At 36.0% G+C, this 12,820-nt stretch overlaps 1 protein-coding gene across 2 annotated transcripts in view; it reads left to right on the plus strand.

The window, feature by feature from the left end:
* LOC106112416 (transcription initiation factor TFIID subunit 4-like) overlaps positions 1 to 12,820 on the plus strand; it is a 146,401-nt gene that overhangs the window by 74,332 nt on the left and 59,249 nt on the right. For both annotated transcript variants that reach the window (XM_055819037.1, XM_055819036.1), the window contains exon 13: positions 2,071 to 2,127. In XM_055819037.1, the coding sequence (XP_055675012.1) occupies positions 2,071 to 2,127 (57 nt within the window). The remainder of the gene's footprint in view (positions 1 to 2,070; positions 2,128 to 12,820) is intronic.

Raw genomic sequence — 12,820 nt, forward strand, 5'->3', positions numbered from 1 at the left:
TGATTCAGCTTCATACAGTAGTATAACAACACTTTGTATTTCTGTACTGCTTTCACTGTGAGACTCAAAAGGCAATAGAAGTTTGTTGTACATTCATAAATTTATCATCAAAACCCATGAAAGGGCTAAGTATGATTTTCCATATATCATACTGGAGAAACTGAGGCACACGATGATTGAACTGCCATCACAAAATGACAGAGCAAGGACCTAATTCAGTTCAGTTCGTACTTATCTAAGTCCATCTCCTAGGGAAACAACTCATTGAATGTTTTGGGGGGTTTTTTGTTTTGTTTATTTGGTTTTTAACCTAATAGGTATAAATACAATAAAATTTTTAGTAATTGTTTTACTGAATAGAGTCCCAGGTCTCCAGCAGATCCACGTATTTTGTGAAATGCCTTATTTTTCTTTAAACGTTAACTAGATCAGATTGTCTACATTTTTCTTTTTGTCTGGCCACAGCAGTTAGAAGGAATCTCAGTCTTTGTTAAGATGGAGTTTCTTTCATGGTTGGCACAACTACAACATGAAATTTGGTCATTAGCTATCTACAGATTTTAATTCCTCATTACTTTAGTCCAGACACTGTCATGTCAAACTGCATTTTAGGCTAACAGGCACAAAATCACTAGTAGGTGGTGTTGGAGGATGAAGCTCCATGTGAATGTGAAAGAATCAAGCACATCTTTTAAAAATCTCATTATTTTTTAATTTGGCCATCTGAAAAATAATCCCAGTTTAAAACAAACAAACAAAACAACCAGGAAAAAGGATAGAGAATTCAGTGTCATTGGTGCCCCATCTGCCAAATCGTAGTCAAGGCTCTTTCCAGGTATATCAACAATATATTACATGTCCCCTTACCCTTAAAACCTATCTCCCTTTGGTTTTCTTCATGGATTTTTAACTTCTGAACAGAATTTGTTATGAAAAATTCAAACAATGGGAAAAAACCTGAGCATATATAAGTTTACAAACTAATACTCTTTCAAGTTTCAGGTGTGTCTTCAGTATAGAAAGAGGCAAAGAAAGATAGCAGAGGGGGGCATAGATACTCTTATTCCTTTAGGAGTTGCGTAAATTATACCACTTTAAATCTCAAAGAAATACCAAAATAAAATAATTCCATCTTTCAGGTATCAGAAACAACAGTTTTCCACGGATGTCACAAGTTTTATTGCAGCTTCTTACAACTTTTTATGCAACCTTTTCTTAATACTGACCAATCGTGCAAATAAAGAATTATAATGCATATATTATCTGCCTCTCAAGTTATGAATTCCATCAATATGAGTATGCTTAGTGAGCATAAATAAGAATTTAATAGTTTTAACATATGGTTGTAAAACAGTCTGTATCTGAAGAAATGTACTGTTACGGCTTGTTATTGCAATTAAACAGTTATTCTTAATGGGGTTTTAGAGCTATTGTTCCTGGTTTTGAAGGAAAATATGAAAGTTCCCATCTGGCAATATTTCTCTAGTTTTAAAAATTACAACATTAATATTATTAGTAGTGCATGAATGAGTTTAACTTATGTATATTTCTATGCTGCGCTCAAAGTAATCTTATATGGATAGTAACATCTTTATCATGAAGATTTACTGTTTGGGAGGATGACTTCACAACTGTTTTCTCCACATTCTCTGCAAACAGCTAAGTAAAAGCTTAGCTGCAAACAGTAAATTATTTTAAAGAAATGACTGTAAGGAGGTTAAATTAAAAAGTTCAGATAATGGAAAGAGTGTCACTTCTGCTCTCGGATGCCTGAATTTCTTTGTATTAAATGATTGAAATCTAAACCTGTATGGAAACTTTGGCATTGACAATAACATGGTAATTTTTAAAAATTTAAATCTAGGGTAGATCTTATTTACAACTGAATATTTAACAGTCTTTTGGGTGAGGCCTGTGGGTTTGAAATGGCACTTCTATGAATGTAAGCATCCTATCTTTAACACCCTGTGTCCTGTTCCCCTGTCTTTGCTATTTTTTAACTTACTGCAACAGATGAGGGGTTCTTAAACCATCTGTTAACCTTTTTTCCCCATTTTTTTAAACATGTAGAGTCGCTCAAGGCAAGAAGACCCAGAGCAAGCTAGGCTGAAACAAAAAGCAAAGGAGGTAAGCAGAGCTAGAGATCATTACACTTGACATTTCAAGGCTTGAACATATTAATTTTTTATGCCTTGCTACTTGTATATCGTTAATAAAAATCTGACTAAAAACTTTTTAGGATGTATTTGTTGCTTTGCCTTTGATCTTAATGTTTGCAAACTAATACATTAATACATGTGAAGCCTAAGGAGATTTTATAAGAGAATATTTCCATACATTACATTTTCATTTCCATTTTAGGTAGCTGTAGCTTTTGTTGGGTTGTTGATGACAGCAGCAGTAGATTTTGGTGGAAAATATATGCCTTTGTCTTTTTGTGAAATGTCACTTTCTTAGGAATGTGCTATTTAACAATTTTGTTCTGGTAACAGTCTTTCAAGTAATGTAATTGGCAGTCATTTTCTCTACAGTGTGGTTCAGTGGACTATTTACTCATCAGTCTAAATTACAATAATCTAAAAATTATTGAATAATTTCAGATGAAGTTTTGATATGTTTTTCTAAGAGTAACAATTTGTGAACTGCTGAGTACCTTAATTTGCTGTAAATGAGAGGGGCTGTCCTTTGCTTAAGGCATCTCATGGCTTAGGATCAAGTTGTAACTTAAATCAGTTAGACTAAAATACCTATCAGTTGAAAGTCATTCCTATTTTAAAAAATTAGCAACATCATGTGCAGCAAACTGGTGCTGCTTTTTTTAGCCAGCTTCTTTGGATATGTGTATCAGAAGGTAATAATTATACATTAGAAGGTAATATATACAGAAAAAAATGCATATAACAACTTATTTTGTATTGACCTGTTCTTCCTGTTTTGTTTTCCCTGTTGCAGTATTCTGTAGTTCCGTTAGCTGTACATTTTTTATATATATATCTTGTAAAAAAAATCCAAGTACATCAGTTTTGTCTCTTTTTTTCATTATGCGATTATGTAGTAAGATTTGCTGAAATGAGTTCTTGTAAGCATTAGACCATGCCTTAGTGTTTCCAGATTTGGGTTTGTCGAGCAAGTATTCAAATGAAATAATCAAGCTATTTGGCAGGAAAAGACACAGGATTTTAATACTGCTTGAGTTGAGTATGTAGCCAGTGTATGCAAAGGAAGAATCAGATTTGTGAAAATAATTGATGGCAGGCAAAACTTGCTGTTGAGCTGAGAACTAAAACTGCCATGCTGGAAGTGAAAGCGAGCTAGAAATAAATGCATTTCTTGCTGCCACAATATTTGCATTCACTGTAATTCTTTTTCAGCCATTGTAAACTTAAGGAAGCAAAAGTAAACAACAGGGCTAGTAAGAACACATTTTCTAGTAGTCAGGAGTGGACTAGTGGTTCTCTTTATAGCTGTGATAGAAGAGTTGCACTCTAGCCGGTGGTGTTGCTCTTGGTGTAGCTGCAGGAGTTCTCCCTTGTATGAAAATTTGGACTGTCCCATCAGCTGTATTTCTTACCCACTAGAGGGAGTGACACTGTTCTGACATGTGAATAAAAGAAAGTGTATGGAATGTGTTCTGAGTAATGGTAATAGTGGTATTAGGAAAGAGCTAGCAAATATTTTGGTGCTAACCTAATTAAAAATGCTTAGATCAAACTGGTATGTGATTTTAAAGTAGTGGTGTTCCTGGGTATGATAACATGTTTGAGTAAATGCAGAATGAATACTAGGTTTTCTGTTTGAGTGCTACACCCTATTCTTTTGTACAGTAGACCTGCCTTTTTTCCCACCCTTCTAATGAAAGTGTATATAATATGCTGGCACCGTGCCTCTCTCTGAAGTTGAATTTCATTCTACATTTTTGAAACCATAAGCAATATAAGCATGTCTCTGTTTTTAGTAATTAGGGTTCTAAAAGCTCTTTCTTCGACTAGTGGAGAGACTTGCACCTAAAATATTCAAATATATTTAATAAAAACGCACTCTTTTGCATTAACTTTTGCAAAGGGGAATGGAGAAGTGGGACTAGCAAGATTCTGGTATAATACAGTTCATATTTTTTCTGCATTGGTTACTGAATATATGCTGATGTCTCAAATTGTATTGGACTGCCAAAAAAACCCCAAACCAATTTTATAGTATAAAATGTCAATTAGATAGTGTCTTTGGCATGGCTCTGTTATTTGAAATTAAAAGTTTTGAATCAACTTCTGCAAAAATGTAAAAATTCCAAAATTTCACTGCCAGCTGGGCTACTCTTAAATGTGCATATGACCCATCAGTGAGAGACAAATTGGGTTTATTCCAGGGTTTGTTTAAGCTGGTGAATATAATACTGTCAGCTTTGATAATTTGAAGCTGTGTTTCCATGTCTTGAGTATTGCCTGAAGACCTTTGTTGCTCAGATATTCTTCTGGCCAGTAGTACAGTGGCTACTAGGTAATGTTTTAAAAAGCACAAAGAGAGCATCCAAGAAACCTGCAGCATTCTTAGCTTACGTTACCTGTTTAATGATTCGACTGTCAGATAGTCTGGGGTTTTGTATCAGCAAAGCAGCTGATAATTTCATCATTATGTTCTGGGAATGGATAATGTTTCAGACTTTGCAGTGGGCCTGCATTTGAACAGTGACACTGCTGCATTCCTTGTGCTAACCGAGCAGTCTGGAACTGCCCTCTTCAAAATTGAGTGCCATCAATGCGATACCCTGGTTCCCTGCCAGATAGAAAAGGATGAATATCTAAACCAAATGGAACTCTTATGTGAAGTCTGATAAAGAGAATATAGCCATAGAGAATAAGCCAAAGATACACAAGACAAAAATCAGAGGGAGAAAGTGAAATACCAAAAGAAGTAATTTAAAGTCTTTAAGAAAGTATTCTAAATCTTCAAGAAAAGTCTTCTTGCAACATTGGAAGAACTCCAGAAAGCACTGTCTTGGAATGCAGAATAGATGTACCATCACAAGAATAATGTGATGAAGAGGGGAGAAAGAAAACTAGCAAAGGATGTTTGTTCCAAAACATTCTTCTTTATGGATATTTTAGAGCCTTTCATTCCATAATGTTCTCTTTTTCTTCCTAATTTAAAAGAAAAACAGATCAGTCCAATTTCTTCACAGAACTTCTACCATTAAGAAGACCCCTTCTTGCTTGTTGGTGTCATCAAGAAAATGTACAGGGGGGGTCACTATGTCCTTTAAACACATTTTTAAATTAATTTGATAAGGTGAAGATTATTTTATGTTTTGTTCTGTAACTCTATCTTACTCCATTTATTAACTAGCCTTCAAACCACTCTGCATATTGTTTAAGCCAAACTGGCATAAATCAAGTTTAAATTCTTACCAAAACAAACAGAAGATCCATCTACATATGGTCTTATTGCAGAGACTAGACATAACAGTCAGATTTCATTCACACACAGACTAGCATTGTTTTAGTTATGTCAGTGCAAACCCACTCTTATTTCAGTTTGACTGACTTATTTTGCTTTAGCATTAACCTGTTTCAAATGGACTTGAGTGAAAGCAGTAGGAGAATGTGCCTGTGGGGGTTTGTATTGCTTAAAACTCTCCGTTTACTTTCACACTTTTAAATTGGTGCAGCTTTTTGTCAGTGAACATTATATGATTGTTTTAATGGTAAACTTGTTTAATAAACTAGTGAAAAACATTTTCCATTGAAACTATTCCAGGGGAAAATGCTGCTCTTCAGCTGTTATTTGTTACATTGTTTTGTAACAAATTCTGAAATGTTTGACTCTCAGTACAACTTAATATAAGAAACAGCATAATTTGTGAGCAGTGTCTACTTCATATTGCATGATTAAAGCTTCTAACATCAAGTTTTAGAAAATAACACTGATTTATGTAGTCTGTTGGAAGCATGGAAAGCCACAAATGTAAGTTAAAGAAATTGTGAGTTCTCTAATTTCCATTAAAAGGGTTCATTAAATAGGACATCCAACAGGCAATATAACTGATAGCAGGAATAGATCGAGATGAGGAATAGAGTCAACACCTAGTAATTAATCATAGAAATTAGTTAAAAGAAAGGCAGGGTAGGTAAGATCCTAAACGGCCTTTCTGTCACTGATATTTTCCTACATATTCAAGTGTCTGTTGGCTAAAAAGCTTTTAATTTAAAAGTCAAGTAGCTGAGTTTGATCCCGAAAGATTAACTTGGTTAAAATCTTTGTGTCATCACCAACCAAGAATATTGCATAATAATAAAAACTTAAACCAGACACCATAAATGTCTGGGCATGTATCCAGGACCTAGATCAGTTTAGATAACACTCAATTGAGTCTGTTCTCAGATGTACTCATTAACCATGCAAGTGAAATCCCAGACCTGTTGATATTCATAATAGCGTATTATTTCAAGGGAAGACAGAAGACAGCCTTACGTACCTTTGTCAGCACAGATAGCCCATCTTTCTAGGACTGGAAAAAGTCTTTAATAGTGGTGTGTATTGAAGCAGGTTGCTGCTGTGACAGTTACACTGGCTAGGAGCTTTGGGAGTACCCAGTTCTTGCATAAGCAGACCATGGAGAGGGTCTTTCTCATACTCCCAGAAGGAGCTGTATCCACTGCAGTGCTGTGGTGACCGCTCTGCTCGGGTACTGTTATTCCCCATGTCTGCAGTGTCTTCTGTAACAAAATCCTTACTTGGCTAAGTTTTAGATTTTGAACTGTATCCTTTTCTGAGTTACAGGCACAAAAATATCTGGACTGTTAGCAGGTAGAGTTCTATAAGAAGCCATATGATCCTTCTCATACTTAAAAGTATGTACATCATATGATGTATATTTTACGTAGCTCTAACGCTGCTTCAGAAATTTTAAAACCCACATAAAAAGATAACTTGTCTTAGCAGGGATACTGAAACTCCAGCATCATACATTTAACGATTAGATTATGAAAACAATTTTACTCTGAATAATTTATTGTCACCACATTAATATTTGTTTATCAATCAGTAAGAATGGTTTCTTTTGAAATATTTAAATAATAGTTTACAGCAGGTATCCCTGTTTTCATAAGGTGTCACTGAAAATGAAAAGGATTTTGTTTTGTTTGGTAAGTTAATTTATTCACCTTTTTAGCAAAACTAAAGTCCTTAAGGATGTACTAGTAATGCGGTATCTCTTGTGACAAATCTGAAGAAGTTTTCTATTTTATCATGCCTGACATAAAAATACTGATTCAAAAGCAACAATCTTCTCTTAAAAAGGTTTCTAATAAAACATTCCATTGAGAAATGGAGCACTTGGACAGAAATAAGTTTAAATGAAATTTCCACTTAGCTCTAACCCATGTGAGGGTCAGTGTAAAAAGAAGGAAAAGCTAGGAATATGATACCCGAAGTAATGATAGTGCAACATTTAGGCAGTAATGATTCCTCAAAACTGAGTTGTTTCATAAATAATTTTCTGCATCAGTTTACCAATGCTATAGCTGTGATGCAGAAGGAGTGCAAGCATTTTTGTCAATATGCGTAGAAGGTTAGATAAGAGTCACTTTGTTTACACTCTCCCTTTACCACAGGTCTATTGTTTGTACCCAGAAAAATGCTTTGACTATTCCGGTGCTGTCTAAGCCCATGCAACACTGCCATGGATTTGGCTGTGGAGTACAAGATACTCCTGAAATGAAAAATTTGTTGCAGTGACTTCAAATGTTAGTATTAAACATGCATCTCAGGGAAAAGTAGTCCTCTCTGTTATCAGTTGAAATACTTTAATGAAAATGCTGCTGTGTTATCAGGCTTATTGCTTTTGTTAACTGTATTTTTTTCCTTTTTGAGTAGATATTACTGTAGATGTGCAGATATATTACGATAAAAGTCACAAATTCTGATAAACCGGAGCTGATTATGAACCTGGGAAGGACAGGAGAGGAATGGTATTATACTGGCATATGAAATAACTGCTGCTGAAGAAACAAGATGATCTGTAACCAGTAATACATTTCTTGCATATGAATCTTGGTGTGTAGATCTTCAAAATTTCATATTAGTTTAAAGACAGTGAGTTTTGCCAGAAAAAAAAAATCCTGGGTTTGCAAGGATAAGGTATTACCCTGCCATGGATTCTACAAGTCAGGAAGAACTTTCAGGCAGTAGTAGTCTTAGTATTCAGCAGAACTTTTTGTTTGCATATCTCTTTGCAACATTGAAGACCATGACTTCCAGCCTGATTTCCTGCACTTAGAGCAGAAGTGATGGCAGATGTTTGGCTGAAGAGGAAGTATGGTGTTACCCTTGCTGTACAGACAGTCAGAAAAACTGGGTAATTGACAGAAAAATGCCAGGGGATCAAAGGAATGGCCATAATATTTTCCCACTGAGTCAAATTGTTTTATTCCTGCTTAGGTAAAATGTGTATTAATTGGAGTTGAGTCAAGGGCTAGATTTTTTTTTTTTTTTTTTGGTCCTTTTTCTAACCCGAACTTGACCCAAGATTACCTCATTAGTCTAGCAGAAATCTAAATTAAATCCAATCCTGTCCAACATAATAATTTCCTTCTACAGAATTGTTAGTGGAGTGCCATAGTGATGCATGATTTTAGTGTACATAAACTACCTAGCTCTTGTTTAGTTAACATGAATGCTTATTTTTTGTGACTGATTATAATTGTTGTTTTTAGCGTTGTAGAGTCAAATGTTTTACTGATATATGTGCTAAATACATGGCCTCTTCTAAGTAATAACAAACTATTTTTGTACTTGATATGTCTTTAAATGATATAGGACACTCTTATGTTTGTTCATACTTGCTATCTAGAAAAAAAATCCTTGGAGCTTTGGTTACTCCCCCACTAGAGTTACAGGCAAATTTGAATGCACTGAGTGAGAAGGATCATTAGTATCGTATTGATGTGTTGTGCCACCTCATGAAGACCCGTGTCAGATTTGTGCATCTTTGTATGTGGGATGTTCATAAGCACAGATAAATAAGGTTGCATAACTTGGAGAATGCAGAACAAAATGGGACAGGTGAATATGCAAGAGAAAGGAACAAGAAGGCAAGCTGTCTAGTCAGGCATTGTTCATTGTTTAGCTGATGTCTTAGTGACTCTAGAAGAGGTATTTGAAAGACAGTAGCCTTCAAATTAACACAGCAGCAGTGTAATTTCCTTAGAATTTGTATGACACGTATTTGTACTGATGCAATCTGCTATTTGGCACATGAGCACCTGTGTACACAAATACAGTAATTGTCTTACCTGGCTACCAAAAGGTTCCCATGTGACGATCTAAGAATCTGGGGACATTTAAACAAGTAAAGAGTTGTATACATTCGTAAAAGTTGGCTTTTCTTTTTGGGATTCTTACTTGTTTTCCCAAGAAAATTTTAAGTGTGTACTCTTAATTCTCAAATTAAACTCGTGTGGAAGACTGGAGACGCATTTTCAAATTAGAGTTTAGCTCTTCTGTGATACATATTTGGTTTGTGTTTGAATATTTTCAAAAGAGCAATACTTGTTACAAATTCTGCTCAACCTAATGGATTTCATGTTTTTTAAAAAGCTGAAAAGGAGACAAGGGAGGAGAAATCCATCCCTGTTGTTTATGTTGTCTTCCAGAGTGCATACACACCAGTGGAGTCCTGCCTAATAACAGATTGTTGTAACAAGTCGTCTCTCATTATAAAGCAACAGGACTACTTAAATATGAATTTCTAGAACTTGGATTTGGAATGGTATAAGCTTTTTGTAAAGAAATTCTGAAGCTGAAGGTGACTTTGCTTTTCTGTATCTCACCAAAATACTCCAGCAGGAACTTCCTCTTGTAAAATGAATTCTCTGAAGGTGGTGTCAGACTTTTCCACTGTAGGAAAGTGACGGTAGAATTTTCAGCCCTTCAGATCCCTTGCAGTTTTCCTTCCATGTCTGTACGAATAACCAGTGCTGCTGCTTTTGGATTTTGAGGCACTGCTAAACAAGTGGAGGGTGGCAGCTCCCTTTTTCTAATCACTTCTTGGGGCCCAGACAACAGAGCTCGGTGAATGTTTTCTTCCACCTTTGTGGTGTGAGATTTCTGATAAGGATGGTTTGGCTTTGCCTCTCCTGAGTAGATGATTGCATACACAGGTTCCAGGAGAGGCACTGAGGAATGCAGGCAATGTTACTTCCTTTTCTGAAAGATTTTTTTAAAATTCTTCTTATGTATCTAAATATATACACGTAAAGGTATCAGATCGTTTTTTGCAAGGAAGACATCAAGACTGAGTTTCCAGTTCTCCTTCCGCCTCTATGGTATTTTGTCTAAATATGGGTCTTCCTTGGGTAGAAACAACCTTGTGCTTAATTTCTCACTCTGGCACAGCCAGAAGAAAAAAAAAAAGGGGGGGGGGGGGGGGGGGGGAAGATATTTTCATATGGAGCAAGCCGTGAATGTGGAAAAAAAAAAATCACGTAACTGTTTTATCTGAACACTGCAACAGATTTACTTCCCTGCTGATCTGGCAAAGTAATAGCACTTTAGAATATGATTGCCTATTTATTAAGTAGAGGGCAGCAAATGTCAGCTGTGTCTGCTTGTCAGAAACTGAGGAGGTTGCTTGGACAACAATCTAAATTATTATTTAGATGTTTTGGTCCCTTAGTCAAGCCTGCTTTACTATATAGAAGCTTGCAAGGAGAGGTCAAGGTGTACTTAGGCTTCAGCCTGCAGGGCAAGTTTTCCCCCATCCTCTGTATGCACGTTGGTTTCTTACTCCAAAATAAACCTGAATGAGGGCTTTAATTCTGCCGCTGAGCTAACATGTTTGTAAGCCCTGTTTGGCAGCCTCGGAGCGCCTGAGGCAGCACACAGCTGCCAGCTTTCATCTGCCCCCAGTTCCTCCGGGCGCTCCGTGTCACATGATATAACCTAAGGGGATCGAGACGCACCTACTAAATCTTCTGTTCCTCTGCCCACTCAGCCTGGGTGCTGCACATTGCACCGGCAGCAGGCAGCTGGCCATCAGCAATCAGCTGCATACCTCCTGCTGACAAATCTTCAGGCTCTTCTTTGTGCAAGACCCACATACAAAGATCAACCCCTGGTCCCCACATCTACTTCCCGGCTGTAGTCTGGAAGGGTATTTGCATGTTCTGTCATTTTACAGTGGCAAGACCTTGTTTGAAATGAATACACTTTGTAGAACATGCTGCATTTCATAAAATCTGTGAGCTGTTTCTAGCCTGTTAGTGGGAGATGAAAGAGTTCATGGGAGCAATGTTAAAGCTCAAGTTGGAACCATAGTAGTAAAATTTCAAAAAGAGTAATATTAAAGTTCCTTGCCAGCACATTTTTGAGAGTTGAAATATGTGCATGCAATACTTCTGTGAATCTCCAACTAGTTTATAAGATACACAGGACATTTATTTTCACAGATCTCTTGAAGAATATTTTATTTAGCAGATCGTAAAATCAGATACAAAGAAATAATCTGATTCTGTAAATCTACTTTGTAAAACTAAGCTGCAATTTTCCTACAAGGTTTGTCAGCATCTCCTGTCTGTGCTGGGATGTGACAATTTATGGTTATGTACTTACATATGTATGTATTTACTGTGGAGTAATGTGAACATCAGCTTTGTTGTCATTTTCAGGTAGTTTATTGTGGTAGAGTTTTAAGGAATATTTAATGCGGTTAGCAGTAGGGTAAAAAGTGTCAGTTTTGGCTGTAGCAAATACTAAATGTTTCTATCCATAGCTAGGTTATATGCACACTCTTCTCCTAAACTACAAGGCTAGTCAGTAACATGTAGAGGTCGTGAAAGGTGTGTTAGCATGTATTTCCTATTTTTAGTTTAGTCTTGTCATTAAAAAATATCTTTGTGTCAGCCTGTGAAAGTCTCACAGTATTGCATCACCTTAGTTGAATAATGAGATATTGCCTAACATACCCTGGAAAAATAGTTCCCCTTTAGTAATAGTAATTTTTAAATAAATAAAATGTATTATTGCCATTCACAATGTAAACAGGATGATTGGTTTTCCCTCAAGTATGTGTTTACTAAAGGTAGATACGATTATCTCTAAAATGTAAACACATGAAAGGTATTACTATATTTTTAACGTTGTAAGGCAGTTGAGCAATGATGTGTAAGACTTGTGTTTTCAGTTAGTGTTGAAGATTGTTCCTGAATTGGTGGTTAGCTTCTAGTTTTCCGTGGAAATGGTCAGTAAGATGTGAATGAGATTTTCCGGAATGCGAAAGTATGTTACATGTTTGTGCTGACGAGTGTACGCTGCAGTCTTACAGCTTCCTTAAAACTGGTATCTCTGTATCTGTAGGATTGAAGCGAAGCGTATTGAACAACAGTATGATGCAGTTATAGGTGATAGGTTTATTGACTCTGCACAGCCATGTGAAAATGTAAATAAGCAATCTGAAGTACAGAGTAGGCTTCCTTACACTTTTGGGTCCTTTCCCTTCGCAACTAGTAAATCTATTTATATTCAGAACAGACATTTATATTCTTAGAACAGAAATAATGCCATGTAGATTTCTGAAGATGTCTCTTAATCTTGTGCTTTGACTTTCACCCTGTATGGCCAAAAGCTATATTCACATGTTAAGGTGCATGAAAATCTATTAATTTCCCCAAAAGTAAGAATAATTTTTTTTAAAAAAAGAATCTGTCCCGGAATAAGTGCTTGTATCTGGCAAACTTGTCAGACAAGTCAAGCTTTAGGAGGGTGTCAAATACACAAAATGGGAAAACATAAAAACTGAACTGGGGTGCTAATTGTGTACAGGAAGACA

The sequence above is a fragment of the Falco peregrinus genome, chromosome 14 (assembly GCF_023634155.1).
Source record: "Falco peregrinus isolate bFalPer1 chromosome 14, bFalPer1.pri, whole genome shotgun sequence".
NCBI lineage: Eukaryota > Metazoa > Chordata > Aves > Falconiformes > Falconidae > Falco > Falco peregrinus.